Source organism: Sceloporus undulatus, chromosome 2, assembly GCF_019175285.1.
Source record: "Sceloporus undulatus isolate JIND9_A2432 ecotype Alabama chromosome 2, SceUnd_v1.1, whole genome shotgun sequence".
NCBI lineage: Eukaryota > Metazoa > Chordata > Lepidosauria > Squamata > Phrynosomatidae > Sceloporus > Sceloporus undulatus.
In genome coordinates this window covers 99,191,446-99,208,379 of record NC_056523.1, presented here as the reverse complement: position 1 = coordinate 99,208,379, position 16,934 = coordinate 99,191,446, and the positions used below count along the sequence as shown (strand labels likewise).

General features: G+C 39.9%; 1 protein-coding gene across 8 annotated transcripts in view; it reads left to right on the top strand.

Moving 5' to 3' along the window:
* JADE2 (jade family PHD finger 2) overlaps window positions 1-16,934 on the top strand; it is a 231,396-nt gene that overhangs the window by 12,394 nt on the left and 202,068 nt on the right. For 5 of the 8 annotated variants that reach the window (XM_042455258.1, XM_042455253.1, XM_042455259.1 and 2 more), the window contains exon 2: window positions 13,708-13,765. In XM_042455258.1, coding sequence (XP_042311192.1) covers window positions 13,708-13,765 — 58 coding nt within the window. Of the gene's footprint in view, window positions 1-10,169; window positions 10,505-10,872; window positions 10,931-13,707; window positions 13,766-16,934 lie in introns of those variants that run through there. The other 3 variants (XM_042455257.1, XM_042455256.1, XM_042455260.1) reach the window with 2 other exon arrangements.

The following is a 16,934-nucleotide window of genomic DNA, read 5'->3' as shown; positions in this document are numbered from 1 at the left end:
ATTATTACTTTAACAGAAAATTTAGTATCAGAGGCAAAAATAACATGGAAAGAATAGGGATAGGTTCCAGCACTACAAAAAAGAAAAGTTGCTGAACATGTTTCAGCAAACCTTGCAAATCTAACTGTATACACATGTGAAATGAAACAGTCAGGTCACATAGGTCTTGCATAAACAAAAACATTTTGAACCTTCTGGAGATTACTTGAAGGCTTTCCCCAAAATGCATCCAGGGGATGGCTTTTCTTTCACCGGTCTCCATTTTTCTTACGATTTTCATTATGAGTTATTACGGTTTTTTAACATGCTGGGTGTCGTTGGTGAAGCTAGCTTATCTGCCCTTTTCTTCTGTTCTTTGGTTTACACATGCCCAGTAAGGGATTGCGGAGATACCTGCTGTTTACCTTGTTTACTGTAGGTAGGCACACATAGTTATGATAGGATTGGCTGGAGCAGAATTCCATTCTTTCCCACCTCAAGCATTGTGTATTGGAGACACGCTGCTGCAACCCAACACTGAAAGTCTGTGTTTTCCAGTCCTCTTTCACCATCCTCCTAGTGCTGATGCTATTAAAAAACTTCCACCTAGACTGAGGATGTCCTCTGGACTGCCTCTCTCAGAACTGGGGTATGGGTTATGTGTCATCCAGACAGGACAATGCCAGAATGGGGGAAACAGACCTTTTGACCCATGCAGACAGGGTCTAGGAGACTATAACTTGACAAGATTTCCATGATTGTGTGGGGGGTTTGAATTCTGGTCTCCTGGAGTCTGATTGTCAACCTGATACATCGTTCTAGCTTTCAGTCCTAGACATAGCTACTTAGAAATAAGGCTCATTATGTTCAGTGGGACTTACTCCCAGGAAAGTATGTGTAGGATTGCTAGCTGTAGTGTAGCTACTGTAATAATAACTAGCAGTTGAAGAAGTTAGATTTTGCATTAGAGCTCCATGCAGTCACTGACCATGCTAACCGGGAGTTGCAGTCCAAAAAAGAAACTTTTCCATCTCTCTCAGTTCTATGATGTTGGACTCAATACAGATGATTCCTGAACTTAATACAGTGAAGAACTACCCAAGACTCTTCATGTAAGATCACTTATTTCTTCCTTTTGTAGCATGTCAATTGTCTTCTCTTAATCTAGAAAGAATTCGCTTGGATTGAATTGATGGAAGCAAAGCCAATAAGTATAATTAAAAATGATAAAGTTAGATGCTTGATTATGTCCTGGTATTCAAAGAAAAGTGCAGAGCACAAGCATAACTAAATGTTGTTTTATAAAACAAGTTCTGGCTTGGTCAGTGTGCCATTTTGTTCATTTTTAAGCTGAGGATGGGAACAATAAAGTACTCCAGTAGTGCATACCCATGGATGAATTTGTTAGATTTTTTTTTCAGTAGATGAATCCCTGGAAAGGCACACAGTGCTGATGATTCAATCTAGTATTATTTTTTTTGTAGGGACTTAGCTTTCCATATAGTGCTGTACTGCACAAGTAACTAAAACATTCCCAAGCAACTAACTCCTCTAATCCATCCTGATCCTTGAGGGAAATGAATACATTTGCAGGATACTGAATTTGTGAGGGATGACTTTTGAACTACAACTTCCAGAATTCCATGGACATTGGTTGTGTTGGCTGGGGGATTCTGGGAGTTATAGTCCAAAAATATAGTTCTAAAATCTGCCATCTTATAATTACTAGAATAAATGTCCTTTGACTCTTCTTGCGCAAATTAGTTATTCCCTCAGGAATAACTTCATTTACGTGACAAATGTGTGTGCCATTACCATATATACTCAGCTGTAAGTTGGCCTCATGAATAAGTCGAGGGCAGGTTTTGAATTTTTATATGACCCATGCATAAACTGAGGATAAAACTTAGGTGCATGTAACAATGGATCTAAAGGATGAAGCAAAGTAAACAATGCCAAAGAACTTTAAAAAATCCAGCAAACATAACTTTGTGCTCACACTAAAGGCTGGATGTATAAGAAAATATAGAAGGACTGGTGATTCCAGGACAGATTACACTCTTGACCTTCACCAGGAGATGACTCCTTTTTAAATAAGAGTTCAAATATAAGACATACATTGAGCTGTAGATAAGTTGACTTGGATTTTTTAGGCCAGTTTTTTGACTAAAATGTCTAGAGTTATACATGAGTATATACAGTAAGTCTCCCAGTTAAAACAGGAAGTTTCCTTCCCAACTAGGGTCCAACCCAGGCCTGCTCACATAAAAATGAGAATTTGAACTGAGCCTTCATGCTTATTCTATGTTGATTGAATGCCACAGTAATACAGCAGAACATTTAAAGTTGAAAGCTAGGAATAAAATCTGTATATTGTTTTTGGGAGAAATTCTGGATGCAATCTGGAGAACAAACAGAGAAAGAATGCTCAGAACACGTTCTTTAGAAATGTGCTTTGAGTCAGTTTCAGGAATGTATGGGAGTAGCTTCATATTGTTGGGTAAGATGGGAAGTTCAAGTCTTTGAGCTACTACCTGGTGGATCGTGGTGAGTTCCCACAAACTGAATAAGTTAATAAGTCACAAAACTGGTACCTATTCCTGGTGAAAGTGTGTGTGTGTGTGTGTGTGAAGGACTTTTGGTCCACCAAATTAGATATCTTGAGAATGGGACGCCCCACCCCTTGTGCCATGCACGCTTCCGTGTGGCTTTGAGCATGTGCTCAAAGCCGCATATGGCGCACCCACGTATAATGTGGGCGCACTGTACTATAATCACGGCAACAAACTTTTCTTAATTTTAACATTAATTTTCTCAAATTGCATATATTCTAAGTATGATGTTTTGATTCCCCACATGCTTTGCCTTCTTTTCTAATATATCACACATCTCAGTCTAAGTATCACATCAGACTGCAGATAGGGGCTCCCACTGTTGTATGGTCCTCTGTGCAAAAATGTCTTCTGCACTCAAAAAATTGATGGTCACAGAAAAGCATCCAGCCAAATTTTCACCTAGTATGCTAGTTTTCTATATTTAGGGATCAGTATTAAGTCATACTTGCTCCAAGTGGTATAGCCCACACTCAGGCTAACTATTGTGAAAGACAGGCCTAGTTTCGCTTAGTTTGATCTCTGAAATATAGAGGTAACATCTCAGAATCTGTATTTCAAAAGATGAAAAGTGATGCAACTGTTCTGGTATTACAGTTTTTTAATCACATGTTACCTGTATAGGAAGAACATTAGCTGTGTTTTATAGAAAGCAGCAAAATGTTAACATGAAATATTAGCGGTCACTGAACTGTTCATATACTTTTAGTAGACATAGCAAGAATTGAAATGTTTGAAAATGGACTGCTAGGAGAGAGTTACTGGTTCAGGAAAAAAAATCTAAAATGCCTCTGGGGGTGCTGTTTTCTTTTTTTTAAAGTCAGGTATGTAGGAAGAACAAATAAAAAAGTGGTTTCTTTCAGCCTTCCCTTAGCACAACTTGAGAGCACACAGAAGGTAGTGTGTGCTTCTGATGTGGCCATCATAGGATAAGAAGTCACTAGAGATGTGAAAATATGAGCCCAAGAAGAAACCCTGTTAGTCAAGGCATTCCATAGTGGATCATTTTTTCCTTTCCTGCCATTTGCTTTCCAAAGAAGGTATTTAAATAAATTAGTGATTTTAAAGATAGAGATTCCAATCACATGTTGGAGTGGTTTAGGAATTTACACATTACAGTTGCTGTATAATTCTCCCTTTCATGTTAAAGAGTGCCACTCTGGGAGAGACTTTCCAGTGAAAAGTACATTATATCTTATTAGCATCTCATTTTATTCAACTTCTTAGTGACCTGCCACAGGGGGAACTCTCAGAACTTGCCTTCTGCAATTTGCGTTGTCAACTTAAAGTGTATATTCAAATAAAATAAAATAAAGTGAAAAGGACTTTAAGGCAATGGCTTTGTGGAATTATAATGCTTCTGTAAAGCTTATATCTGCACTAGGTATGTTTTCAAGCTCTGAAAAATATTAACATAGAGGAGGACTAGCCTGGAATTTGATCCACAATCCTGCTAGATCCATTTAATATGCCAAATAATGTCATGCCTTCTAAAATGTTTTGAGGCTTGAGACTCAAACTCTACTTGATTAGGATGATGGGTGCTTTTGTGTTTATATGGGCTTGTAATTTTGTTATCCTTATTTTTTTTTCTAAAGAAGGTTTAGATTTTTTAAAATTAAGTGGGAGTGTTCCTAGCAGGGGTTTTTATTAGGAAAAGTGAGGTGGGAATTCTGTGTTTGGTGTGGAGAAGGCTACCTCATACTAAGTCAGACCACTGGTCCATCTAGCCCACTATTATCAACTCTGGCTGGCAACAACAGCTTACCAGGATTTCAGAGAAGATTATTTCATAGCCCTACATAGAAATCCCTGGTATTTTTTTTTCCTGGTGGTTTCCCATCCAAGCATTAATCAGTCCTTTCCATGCTTAACTTTGGAATTCAGGCAATGTCAGGGTATTGTGTTGACTCCCTTTTGAGTGTGCATCTGTGTGCCTTCATGTTGCCTATCGATTTACAGTGATCTCATGAATTCCATAGGGTTTTCTTAGGCAAGATATACTCAGAGGTGGTTTTGCCAGTTCCTTCACAATGTGTGTATATGTACCTTCAAGTTGCCTGTCAACCTATGTTAACCCCATGTATTTCACAGAGTTTTCTTAGACATAAACTCAGAGGTGGGTTTGCCAGTTCCTTCCTCTGTAGAGCACCAGGCATTCATTGGTGGTAAAGCAGCAGGAGAAAAATGGCCACTCCTCTTGTCCTCTGTTTAGGAACTTCCAGGATTTTCCTGCAACTGATACCAAAAACAGTCTGCTGGACTGAATGACATCAGTATGACCACACAGAGAAATTCTCATGTACCCATGTGAAAGTTTTCAAACCCAGCTATTCTGAGGAGGGAGTTTGTTGGTGGTAGGCATATTCTTTGCCTGAGTGAGTGACAGTGTAAAGTAGAGCAAAGAATGCGGAGAATGTAATTTTGCCTGCTGGATGGCATGACATAGTAATCTGATCCCCAGGTTGTGATGGTTATTTAGAGACTCTGGAACCACAGTTAGCATTTAAAACCTGCTAAGCTTGACTCAGCCATTTTTCTACCCAGTGAAATGAGGAGACCACAATACAGGTTGCTCTTAGGAACTTTCTGTAGAGGAATGCTCAGCCTTAAGCTCCTTATGAAGATATATTGCAGAAGAGGCAGTTCCCCAGCCCTCTTAACTTTTTTAGCTTACACAGTAGTAGGCAGTTTTCTGCAAAGCCCAGTGTGGTCAGTCCACTGTGTAAACACAGGGTGACCAGACACCCTCCTTTTCCAGGACATGTCCTACATTTGAGCCTTCTGTCCAGGAGGAATTTCAAAATGTTCTCCATTTTAAGCATGACTGAGAAGCATGAATTTATATTTATGTGAATGTTTGTAACTTTTATTTTTTTAATGTCCTACATTTTCCTCAAATGTCCTATAATTTGCTGTGCTTTGTCCTCCTTTGTGGCTAGGACATCTTGTCACCCCATGAAATCATGACCAATTTCTTGATTTTCCCCATTAGCCTTTGTATTATCTCTGTGTCATGCAAGGAGCTCTATTCCCAGTGTGTCATCTGATGAAGAATCCTGATCAGTGCAAACAGTTCTGATACACAATAAGCAAATAGGGTGAACATATCTTCCCTTCTGTTTTTACACAGATTTTGAAGAGTGCTGGAAGAAGTTTATAAAACAGCCTTAGAGGCTTTATCATCTGTAGCAACTTCCTCCCTTTACTAGTTGGTGACATGGAAGTAGAGATAAGACATCTGCCTGTCAGATATGCTATAGTTGCGTTTACCATTGTAGGTCCTCAGTATAGATTAGATGTCCTCCAAGATAACATTTAACCCTATAATGCTCTGTTAATGGACATTATTGAATTTGGTGAGGTCAGAACTGAGAAAAGTTACCTTCTTTGACAGCAACTCCAAGAATTCCCCAGGCAGTATTCCAATAAGTAACTTTGGAAGACACAGACACTTACCCAAAAGAGCTTATACCAAAATATGTCAGCTGTAAGGTGCCACAGTGCATTAGAATATATCTTTTAGCAGCAAACTAGTTAAGTAGCATAAGGAAAGCCACTATTAATCACCTTACACCTCATTTACAAAACAAGGATAAGAATGCAGTACTGATCTTTCTTACAGGGCTGTTGAGATAATATCCACAACACCCTTTGAAGAGTAAAATATGCTTTAAATCCTCATGGTAGTGCTTTTTTTTTAACATATATGTGCTTTCTGTATAATTTCACACACTTTGCACCAGCAAGAAGGCAATATTTGCCTCCCAGCTGGCTTGGTGCAGAGGCAGATGGAGAAAAGGCTTTGGCAGCATCGTTTTGCAAATTATGGATATGAAGAATAGCATCATAGAAATGATAGAAAATGAAGTATGGTGTCACAGAAAAGCCTGGAATTCTCTGCTAAGCCATTTATTTACTTCACATATCCAGTGATCTGATGCCAAGGTGAGGGCCTCCCTGTGCAGTACCTGCTCTTGAAATTCCCCTACCTGCAAGGCTTCCCTGTTCAATACAGTGCCATAGGTAGTTCCTTGCATGCTTTAGGAGGTGTACACAGAGCTTCCTGGTCTGAAGGTGCAGCACATGAAAATCTGCATTAGTGCAAAATACTTTTGTAAATGCCTGGGCACAGACAACAAGTAGTGTGTAGGTGGGGTGTGGTGGTGTATGGCTGTGAAAATTTGCACAGGCCAAAAGACACCCCCTCCTGGTTCTGGCATTGTCATGTTCAGATGAAGCGTGGCCTAAAACACAGTTCTGGTGCAAACAGACAGGACAACGTCTGGCATGTCCTGCACCAGAATCAGGGCATAAGCAAGTAAGTGTTGCTCCCGATCTTCCATGACAACTGGAGCACTCAGTTCCCATGCTGTGGCTGTTGTCTGCATTGGTGTCATGCTGAGCTGTCCAATGTGTCTCCTCAGGGTTAGCAGACATCCTCTTTTTAGAAGACATGTACTACATTTTAACTCTCTGTCCAAGAGGGATCCCAAAATGTCCTCCATTTTGAGCATGACTGAGAAGCATGGATTTACATTTATACAAGTGCTTCTAGCACAGTGATGGCGAACCTATGGCACACATGCCAGAGGTGGCACTCAGAGCCCTCTCTGTGGGCACACATGCTGTCACCCTAGCACAGAGTTTGCCAGAATTTCTTACTAGAAAGCAAGAGGGATGTGGCACTTTGCAATAAATAAGTGGGGTCTGGGTTGCAGTTTGGGCGCTCGGTTTGTAAAAGGTTCACCATCACTGTTTTAGCATTTGTTTTGAAATGTCTTACACTTTTCTTGAGTGTCCTACATTTTGTTGTCCTTTGTCCTCATTTGTGGTTGTGACATTTGCTCACCCTGTGTTCACTGCTACCATGTGTCACTTGTTCTGAGTTCAGAATGAGGTGCCCAGCATGTGATCATGTGATGTGAATGGAGGCTGAGGTAACTGGGGAAGAGTGGGGCAGCTGTGGGGCCAGGATACTCTGGGCTCTCCCGGGAGTATCCTGGCCTGGACAGACTTGGCCTTGACTACATAGAATAAGGTAGGTCTGACTTCTGTCAACTAGATTTTTCCTCTTGATCGAATGGCACCCATGGCTGCTGTCACACTGCAGGAATAAAGCAGTTTGACACCACTAACCTCCATGGCTCAGTGCTATGGAATTTTGGGATTTGTAGTTTGTTGTGGTGCCAGAGCTCTCTGACAGGGAAGGCTAAATATCTCACAAAGCTACAAACCCCAGAATTCCATAGCACTGAGCCATGGCAGTTAAAGTTTTGTCAAACTCCTTTATTTCTGTGATGTGGCAGCAACCCATATGTGTTGTATTCCAAGAGATGTTAAGATATCAGTCACATCTTTCTACATCCCTTCTTAGTTCTAAAGTACAGTAATAGCTCTGTATGATGATATGACTGTATTTAAAAAAAACTGAGCTGGGGCCTTTTTGCATGATGCATTTATAGAGCTATGATTCCATTTATTATGGCTGCATCCTGTATACTCTTGGAACTTGCAGTTTAGCATTTTCCACCAGAGAGCTCAAACAACCCAGCAAGCTATACACCTTGGCATTCCATAGGATGTTGCCACAGCGTGAAACTAAAATCATAATGCTATAATTGGGTAGTGAGAAGGGACCCTGGTGAGATGTATCCAATATGAAGATGCCCAGTTGGAAGCTCCTCTCTATCTATCTATCTATCTATCTATCTATTTTATTTTTTGGATTTATATCCTGCCTTTTTTGCAAAATGGGATTCAAGCTGCCTTCAGTTCATTTTCAGTTTCTTTTCCTTGCCTCAAAATCAAATAGCTCTGAAGTGCAAGGCTGACTTAATAACATCTGTTCCCCCTGAATTACTAGAGAGAGAAGTATTGATGTAACCATATTGTCAAGAAGTAATTTTAATCATGTTTTGACAGGGCAATTCTTTACCACACGTTGTCAGTAAAATGTTTATGTTACTTTGCTATTATTATCCTTCGTAGCGGTATGGTAAAACATTGCACATGTGCTGGAAATGAAGGCAGTGCTTAAGATTTTATGATTTAGTATTTACGGGAATTCCTTTGCGGATTGTCATCTTCTCCAAGGGATAATAGCATCCTGTGGTCTTGTCATCAAGTGCAATTTTCTTCTAATCGCTCTTGTGAATAAACCACAAACACAACTATTTTCCATAGTGTTGTTGCTTTTATTCTGGCTTAGTTCTAGAAAAAGTGTAAATTTTGTCTTAGAGAACCCTAGTCTTGTGAATTAAAGTTTATTGTGGTAACTACTTGTGAAATAAGTTTGTACTTTGGTGCAAAGTACACTTGTACCATTTCCATCTGAAGCATTCCTGTGTATTTCAGGGATATCTTCCTCTGAGAAAATGCAGAGAAGTACACTTGAGAAGCAAAAAAATCATCATGTTTGTTCTTGGGGTAGTCAAATTACACCCAGGGATTATAGATATGGCTTTAAATTGTCTCATGTAGTAGGAAGAAAGGAAATCATGGTGTTTTCTGCCTCTTTGTCCCTGGTCTTGTCTCACTCTCTCTGGGCTTATTTACACAAACCAAATAAAACAGTTTCACTTCATTTTCACAGTGGGCTGTCCAGACAATGTATAGGATGATTTGGGCTGAATCTAGGCCTTTCCAGCGTCTCAGGAATTTAGACCCTGTTCAGACTGACCATTAAGTCACCCTACATGACACATGCCCCCAGAGTGCCATGATGCTGTGTGATGCTCCGCATGGCATCATAGCATTCCTCTGGTGCTGTGTCCATATGACGCAGCACTGAAGGAGCGCTGCCAAGCCATGGCAACGTGGCTATGATGCTCTGTCCAGGGTGCAAAAAGGAATCTTGGCCAGGAGAAAGGCCAGATTACGGCGTGTGGCTACCGCATCCCCAATCTGGCTGAAACAGGTGGCTCTATGCCTACTCAATCTGGAGGGGGAGAAATGGGAATTTACTCTGAATTTCAGTGGAAATCCGAATATTTGCTCAATGTGTGTGTGTGTGTGTGCGTATGTATGTGGACTTTGCTCCGTAGTGATGTCAATGTCGGGCTAAGGATGGGAGGAGTCCTTGGTGGATTGGACTGTTTGGTCTGGAAAGGCTGGTATATGTTATCATGTTTTCCTACTACAGTGCTATGTCAGTGATGAGGGGTTAGATTGGGGCACCTCTTCTCTTTTCTACATCCCCCTGCCTGAGTGTCACATTCATATTTATTGCTTTTATTCTTCCCCCATATCATTCATTCCTGTTGAGATCTCACACAGTCCCCCCCCTCGCAATACATACATTGTATATCTCTGAACAAGTTAATAATCTGAGGTGGAGGATTGGAGGAAGGAAGGAGAGTAAAAGCTGAAAACATGAACGTGACACTTGGGCAGAGGGAGGAAGAGAGAAGGGATGTCCCAGTCTAACTCTTCACCACTGATCTCAAGTGGCTTCTCATAAGAGATAACTAAAATACAGTTTTATTTGTTTTTCTCTGTTGTGTGTGTGTGTGTGTGTGTGTGTGTGTGTGTGTGCACACGTATGTGGGTGCATTTGAAATTTCTTCCCTGACTCACTGGGACAACTAAGGGGGAAAGAGGACTCTATGAGGAATCTGAGTGGATCTGATAAGGGCTATTAGTTGATAGGTTGAGGGCATGTTGGGAAGGGGAAAAGAAGCAAGTTCATCAGGGGGAAATATGGCTAGTTGTGCCGATGGTGCTCCTCAGTGCTTTCTGTATGTATACTTAATGGGGTCCCTGCAGACCAGAAAAATGGAAGGTGAGGTCAGTTTTTTTCATCAGTGTAGATATGCCCCTGGCTTCTCTCTCCTCACCTTTCATCTCCACACTACTGTGGAAAGGAGGACTCCAGGCAAGCAGTACATCAAGTGGTAGAAGTGGGCAGAAAGGTGAGCAATAGGACAAGAGGGAGGAGTAGACAGAAGAAGCCAGTACTGGCTCTTTCCCTACTGCTTAAGGAAATCTAAAGCTACTTGCACATTCTCTAGGTTGCCAGTTGGCAGCTCTGCCTTTTCCAGGGGAAAGCTGAATTTGAAACACATGTCTCATGAGAAGCGAGTCTCTGTTTCAACACCAATTTCTTTTCTGTAGAATAATAGCTGTACTCTGCAAAGTAAAGATGAGTATAAAAACTATATGTGTTGATCTGTTATGACAACAGATGGAGAATAATAATAATAATATGATGTCTTGATTTAAGGAAAACAAAGGGTCCCATAGCACCTTAAAGACTAACAAATTTGATTATTATTAACAGGCTTTTATGGACTAAATTCCACTTCATTAGATGCATGATGTAGTACCCAGAATTACAGGTATATATATAGTATGTATGTATGTATGTATGTATAGAGGTGGTGGTATTGTAGATAGTGAAGCAAGGGGGGAAATTAAACATGAATAGTCCTGACAGTGACAATTACTTTATCAACACTGGCATTCACAAAACTGTTGTTGCAGATAACACAGACATTGTGGGAATAGGTAATCAGCACAAGCTTTGTGATGAGGAACCTTTGTTTCAGCTGAAACCTCCTTTGAGCTCACCTTCTACAGTTCCCCACTCTCGCCTCATGTGTTTCCAGATATATATACCTGAATTTCTGGATAACATGCTATGTGTCTGATAAAAGTGAGCTGTGGTTTACAAAAACTTTGTCAATCCTAGAAGTAACTTTGGCTGTGTCTGTGTTGTGTATGCAAAGCAGGCCAATCTGAATTTGATGCGCATCTGATTTGTGGGCTGTGCACAGATTCATAGCTAGCCATCTGCATTAGTAGCATGGAAATACTCATGTTGATGCATAGGTGGTTAGTATGCTGCATTGCATGTAGTGTATTTCTTCCTCTCAAACACTTGTTATTTCACTAAAGCAACATTAAAAAATGAATAAAAATAAGAGTATTAGAGATTCACAGGCATTTTAATATCATGCATAAGAGTAACCTAAATGGCGTTCACTCAGTAGGAACTTTCACCATCATCATGGTTGTAATTGAAATATTGGAAGTGATCATAAATATGAAAACTTTGAGTTTCAACACAAGTTTGTACTAATCACAGAAGTCAATAGTTGTATCATGAAAGCCAAATTGTACATAGCATGCTCTTCAGATGTTCACTCGGCACAGCTCTCAGTCTCTGTGCCCATTGGTCTAATTGTCTGGGACTGATAGGATTAACAACCCTGAAACATCTGAAAACCTTTGCCTGGCACACAGGATATTTCATTTAAGAAGCCATTTCTGTGAAGCTGGTTAAAACATCAGTTTTGTAGAATAAAATAAATAGTTCTAGGAATAGCAGTATATAACTAAATTGGTGTAAAATGTAGAATTATTGTTCATAAAGCTGTGAAAGGTACAGTAGTAAAGATTCCTAAAACGATGTTAAATTCAACAGTGTATAATACAGTGTATGTGTTGACAGAAGCTTGACAGGAGGCTGGTCTCCTAATATGTTTCATAAAGAACACTTAATTATAGGCACAAATTTATGGGAACATGTCTCATGACAATCCTATGTGGGGAAAAGTTGTAAAATTTTAATTAATTAATTAATTAATTAATTATTAAAATATTTACACCCTGCCCTTTATCCAAAGATCTCAGGGCAGCTTACAACAAAATTAACTTAAAACAATAAATAATTGCAAAATTTTAAAAATATTTAAAATATATTAGTTTTTCAGATTAAAAAAGACTAAATTTGAGACTGATTAAAACAATCTTGAACAATATAACCAGAAAATATGAGCAGACTGGATAAAATCAATTTAGCCCAAAGGCTTTAGTAAAAAGTCAGTCTTCTAGAGGGAGAGAATTCCACAACTAGGGTGCTACTGCAGAAAAGACCATGTCCCATGTCCTCCCACAATGTATTTACCCAACTGGTGGGACATGGAGGAGGTCTCCTCCAATAAATCTTTATTCTCGGAGAGGTGTATGTAGAGAGAGGCACTCCCTCAAGTATCGAGGTCCCAAGTTGTTAAAGGGTTTTAAATGTTATTGTAGCATCTTGAATTCAGAATGGAATACTATTGACAGCTAGTGCAGTTCTGAAGATCAGGTGTTTTATGATAAAATAGTGGAATTCCAGTGAGCAATGTAGCTGCTGCATTTGATGCAGTTTCTAAGTTCTCTTCAAGTTGTTTGCCCAATGTTGAGTGCTTTGCAGTAGTCTAACTGTACATGGACTACTGTGGCTGAGTTATCCCTGTCCAGGAATGGCAATATCTTGTGGACCATTTAAAACTGGTCCTAACCACTCTGAGCCAGCAGAGTGGGCCTCCAGCAATAAGGGTGGCTCTTGATGATGATGCCCATAACAGGAAGCAATGTCATTCTTGAATGATAGTTCTAACATTCTGATGAAAATCTTCCTGAACATTTTGGCTTGGTGAAATTCCATGATCAGCATGGTAGGGAGTTATATATCAGTAGCTTGTTGCATGTAGCCTTTATGCCAATTAGATTCTGACCAGTTTGTGGATTTACCAGCTTGGCCAAGCCTTCATTTCCCCTTCTCACTGTTTCAGCAGTTCTTTAATCTTTAAATCACCACCTAGGGGAATAACCTTCACTTTTTTTTTGTATTGGAACTCAAGTCAAACTGCTATATTTCTGCTGTTGCTTTAAACAGTGTATACTTTCCAAAGCAATTTCCCCAAATTTTTAATTCACTGGTTTACAGTTGACTTACAAGTCTGTGTGGTGACACTTGTTTGGTTCCCTATTTAAATGATGATTCTCTGTGCTATAATGATGGGTATACCTTGAGTTTGTTTTTATTGTGGGATTGCTTTTTAATAGTTGGCTATGCATGCTACATGATTGAATATTAGGTACACTCATTAGGTACCAAGTGGAGGAGAAGGCTTGGAAGGAGTCTGTTGCTGCAGCCAAAACTCCAGCGAGTCAATGATACTCTTTTTCACTTTTTAAGCTCCTTGGTAATTCTCTGTCATTAGACTAAGTATTCGCTAGTGTAGTTGGGTTAATGCAGTGTGTGGATATCCTGAGATAACAGTGATTTGATGCTATAATGAGTTTCCTGAACAGTAAGTGTAATGTTCAATTTCTTTTGTTACAGATGGAAGAGAAACGGCGAAAGTACTCGATCAGCAGCGATAACTCAGACACCACTGACAGTAAGACCTTTAATTCAAGGCTTAGGACAAGATAACTAAACGATTCACCTCCAGTAGGAAAAGTATTTGAATAATTACTTTCCAGACAGGCAGGAAAGCTCAATTTTCTTGGATAGTCCCTGAACAATAAATTGTACTTAGGGATTGCTTCTAAAACATGCTACAAGAAGTTAATAACCACTTATATATCTGGCAGTGGGTGACTTTTTCTGATCTAAGGGTTTTTCTCTTCTTCCTGTGAACTATGTGGGTTAAAAGGAAGCCATAAAATAAAATTGATACAAAACTTTGACCCAGTTAAACCCCTTATTAGAGAGAACACTGCAAATCATTTTCTTAGGGACACCCCCATTTGGATTACTGTGGTCCAAAACACACTGCAGAAATAATCCAGTTTGAGACCGTTTTAACTCTCATAGCTCAGTGCTAGGGAATTCTGGGACTGTAGTTTTAGGAAACATTTAGCCTTCTCTTTCAAAAAGCTTTGGTGGCAATGGTTATAAATGGAAAAACGGAACAACATTTCCAAAGGAAATGGGAAAGGTCAACAGGTTATGGGATTGAAATCCCCAGATTTAAGACAAAAGGCTATAGTTTGGGCAGAACTTATTTCTGTATCTATATCTACTTTATTATGTCTGTCGATTGACAATATATTGTATATGTAATAGTATAGATGAAATGCGAATTTCGGACTCTCTCCAAATCAGTTTGTTGGTTTTTTTTTGGTTTGGTGGGGGGAGGGAACCCAGGTTTCTCATACCCCCAACACCAGGTTGCTTCTGTTTTGTTATGCTTGAACCAGTTTTCTCCCACGAATGTGTAGGACTACACCAACATTAAGTAACAAAATACAATTCAGATGTTATGGCTGCTATCTTAAAAAAAAATGTTCTTTTAAAAGTTCTCTGTTAAAGCAAGTTGATTTGACTGAACTTATGTCAACTGAAGGATCTGATTATGAATTGTATGTCTTACACTGTGAAATAAAGTAATTAAAAAAAAAGAACTTAATTCTGAGCACTTTAACCACTGTGCCATACTAGCCTGTTTCATAATGCCTCTGAGGAAGAGAGAACTCCCCATCCTATTACTCGCCACCAGTCTGTGAAGAATAAAGGGATTGTTGTTGCCAACTGTGATAGTGCTGGTGAACCCACTCTGAGCTGAGTTCTAACTCTACTGCAATTGGAACTTAGTTTGTAATAAGTTCAAACTGCTAGTAATGAAACTATGTTAAATGTGCTGCATATTGTAATTAGAGAGTGAAATGTGTAAATATTTTGTGCACAGAAGGCTACCTTAAGCGTTGCTTGATCTGCTCTTTCTTTTCTTTTTTCCATTAAGACTCTGCATGGAGTCATGGAGTCTAGATCCTCATGCTCAGTGTCTCTTGAAACCAAACACACAACTAATTTGTTTTATATTATACTGAATGTGCATTCTAAAAAAAAAAAAAAAGCTTTGGTGACACAATAAGCTACAATTCCCATGATTCTGTAGCACTGAGCCAGAGCAGTCAAAGCAGTCTCAAACTGGATTATTTCTGCAGTGTGTTTTGGACCTGTGTCATCCTTTTCATGGAGTGTTTGAAAAGCATTTGGAAACTTCAGCTGGTCCCAAACACTGGTTTTAGGGAGCAATATAGTTCCCTTCACACAACTTCATCAGCTACCAGTCAGTTTCTGGGCACAATTCAGACTGTTGGATGATAGAAACCTGTGTAATTTGAAACCAGGCTATTTGAAAGATTGTTTTTTCTCTTAAGAGTATGCTCAGGTGCTAAGATCAAAGCCTTTCTCTTAGAGCTTTATCACACTAGCGAGATCCCATGGGAAAAAGGGATTTAAACGAGAGTTACATTAAATTAAAATTTAAACAGAACCCGCAAATTCGGGAAGTTTATCACACCTAATTGCTGCTAAAGTGAAATGACGCGAAATTAAAGTGAAGTTAAAGTGGAGAAAAATGCCACATTTTTACTTTCAGAATTTCCCAAAAGTAAAAAACTGCTGTTTATTTCTGGTTTAACTTCAGTTTAACTTCACGCTATTTCATGTTAACAGCGATGTCGTGTGATAAACTTCGGGCATTTCCAGGTTTTCTCTAGTTTAACTCTCATTTAAATCCTGTTTTCCCGCAGGATCTCACTAGTGTGATAAACTCATTAGTCTAGTGCTCCTCAGAAGCATGTCTGGTGTGGCCACAAGAGAAGGACATCTTGGTGATCCCTTCCATTGCTCTAGCACTCCCTGCTTAAGGAAAGCTTAGGTGACTCCCTCTTTATTGTCCTACCAGCAAAGACTCTTTTATTCAGATATGCCTTTGGTATCTGTGCTGAGTTATGTTTATAGAGGGTTGTTTTTATTGATATATTTTAAATTATGTTTTAAATTTTCTGTATTAATTATGGGTTTTTTATTAGAAATTTACTGTAAATTAGGGTTGCCAGTTTGGATGTGGATTGAGGCTCTTGGAACTTCAAGCCCAAACAGACTGAGAAGCAAGATGAGATAACATACAACGACATGAAGCTGGGTGAAGGTACCAGTCTTCCCTTATCTTTCAACCTCAGCCATTCCCTCTCTACATGGCTCTCATGTGCCTGGTGGAGAATGGGATGGTTAGAGTGCTGACAAGACAGAGCTTGGTGCTTCTCTGCTCGGCTCGGCTCCCTCCCACTGGCCACAGGGGAGATGAGAGCCATGTTGGGAGGGAACAGCTGCAGCTAAAACTCTGGCCCCATTCCCACTGTCTTATAAAGCGAATCAAGACTCAGATTATGGGGGTATCGTTCCCATTTGAGTGCACATTCGATCTTCATTACGCCGATTTCATTCCCATTAAAATTCAGATCTGATCCCTGTGTAATTGGTTTATCCAGGGAAAAGCTGGATCGGGGGGGGGGGTCGAACGTGGGTTAATTTGACTGCACTTTTCTGGAGGTTTTTCTTGCACCTCCCGTGTCTGATCCAGGGCAAATGAATGGGAACGACAAGGGTGTCCGATTTGGTAACTTGGAGATGGGAGGAACAGTGCTCAAGGGGCTGGCTTGGGGGAGTCACAAGCTTTGTTCTCTTTCCTGCATTACCAGCGCCATCCCCCCCCCCCCCGGTTCGCATAGCCTTTCCTCCGGTGGAGTGGGAAGCAGGTAAGGCGATCGCATTTA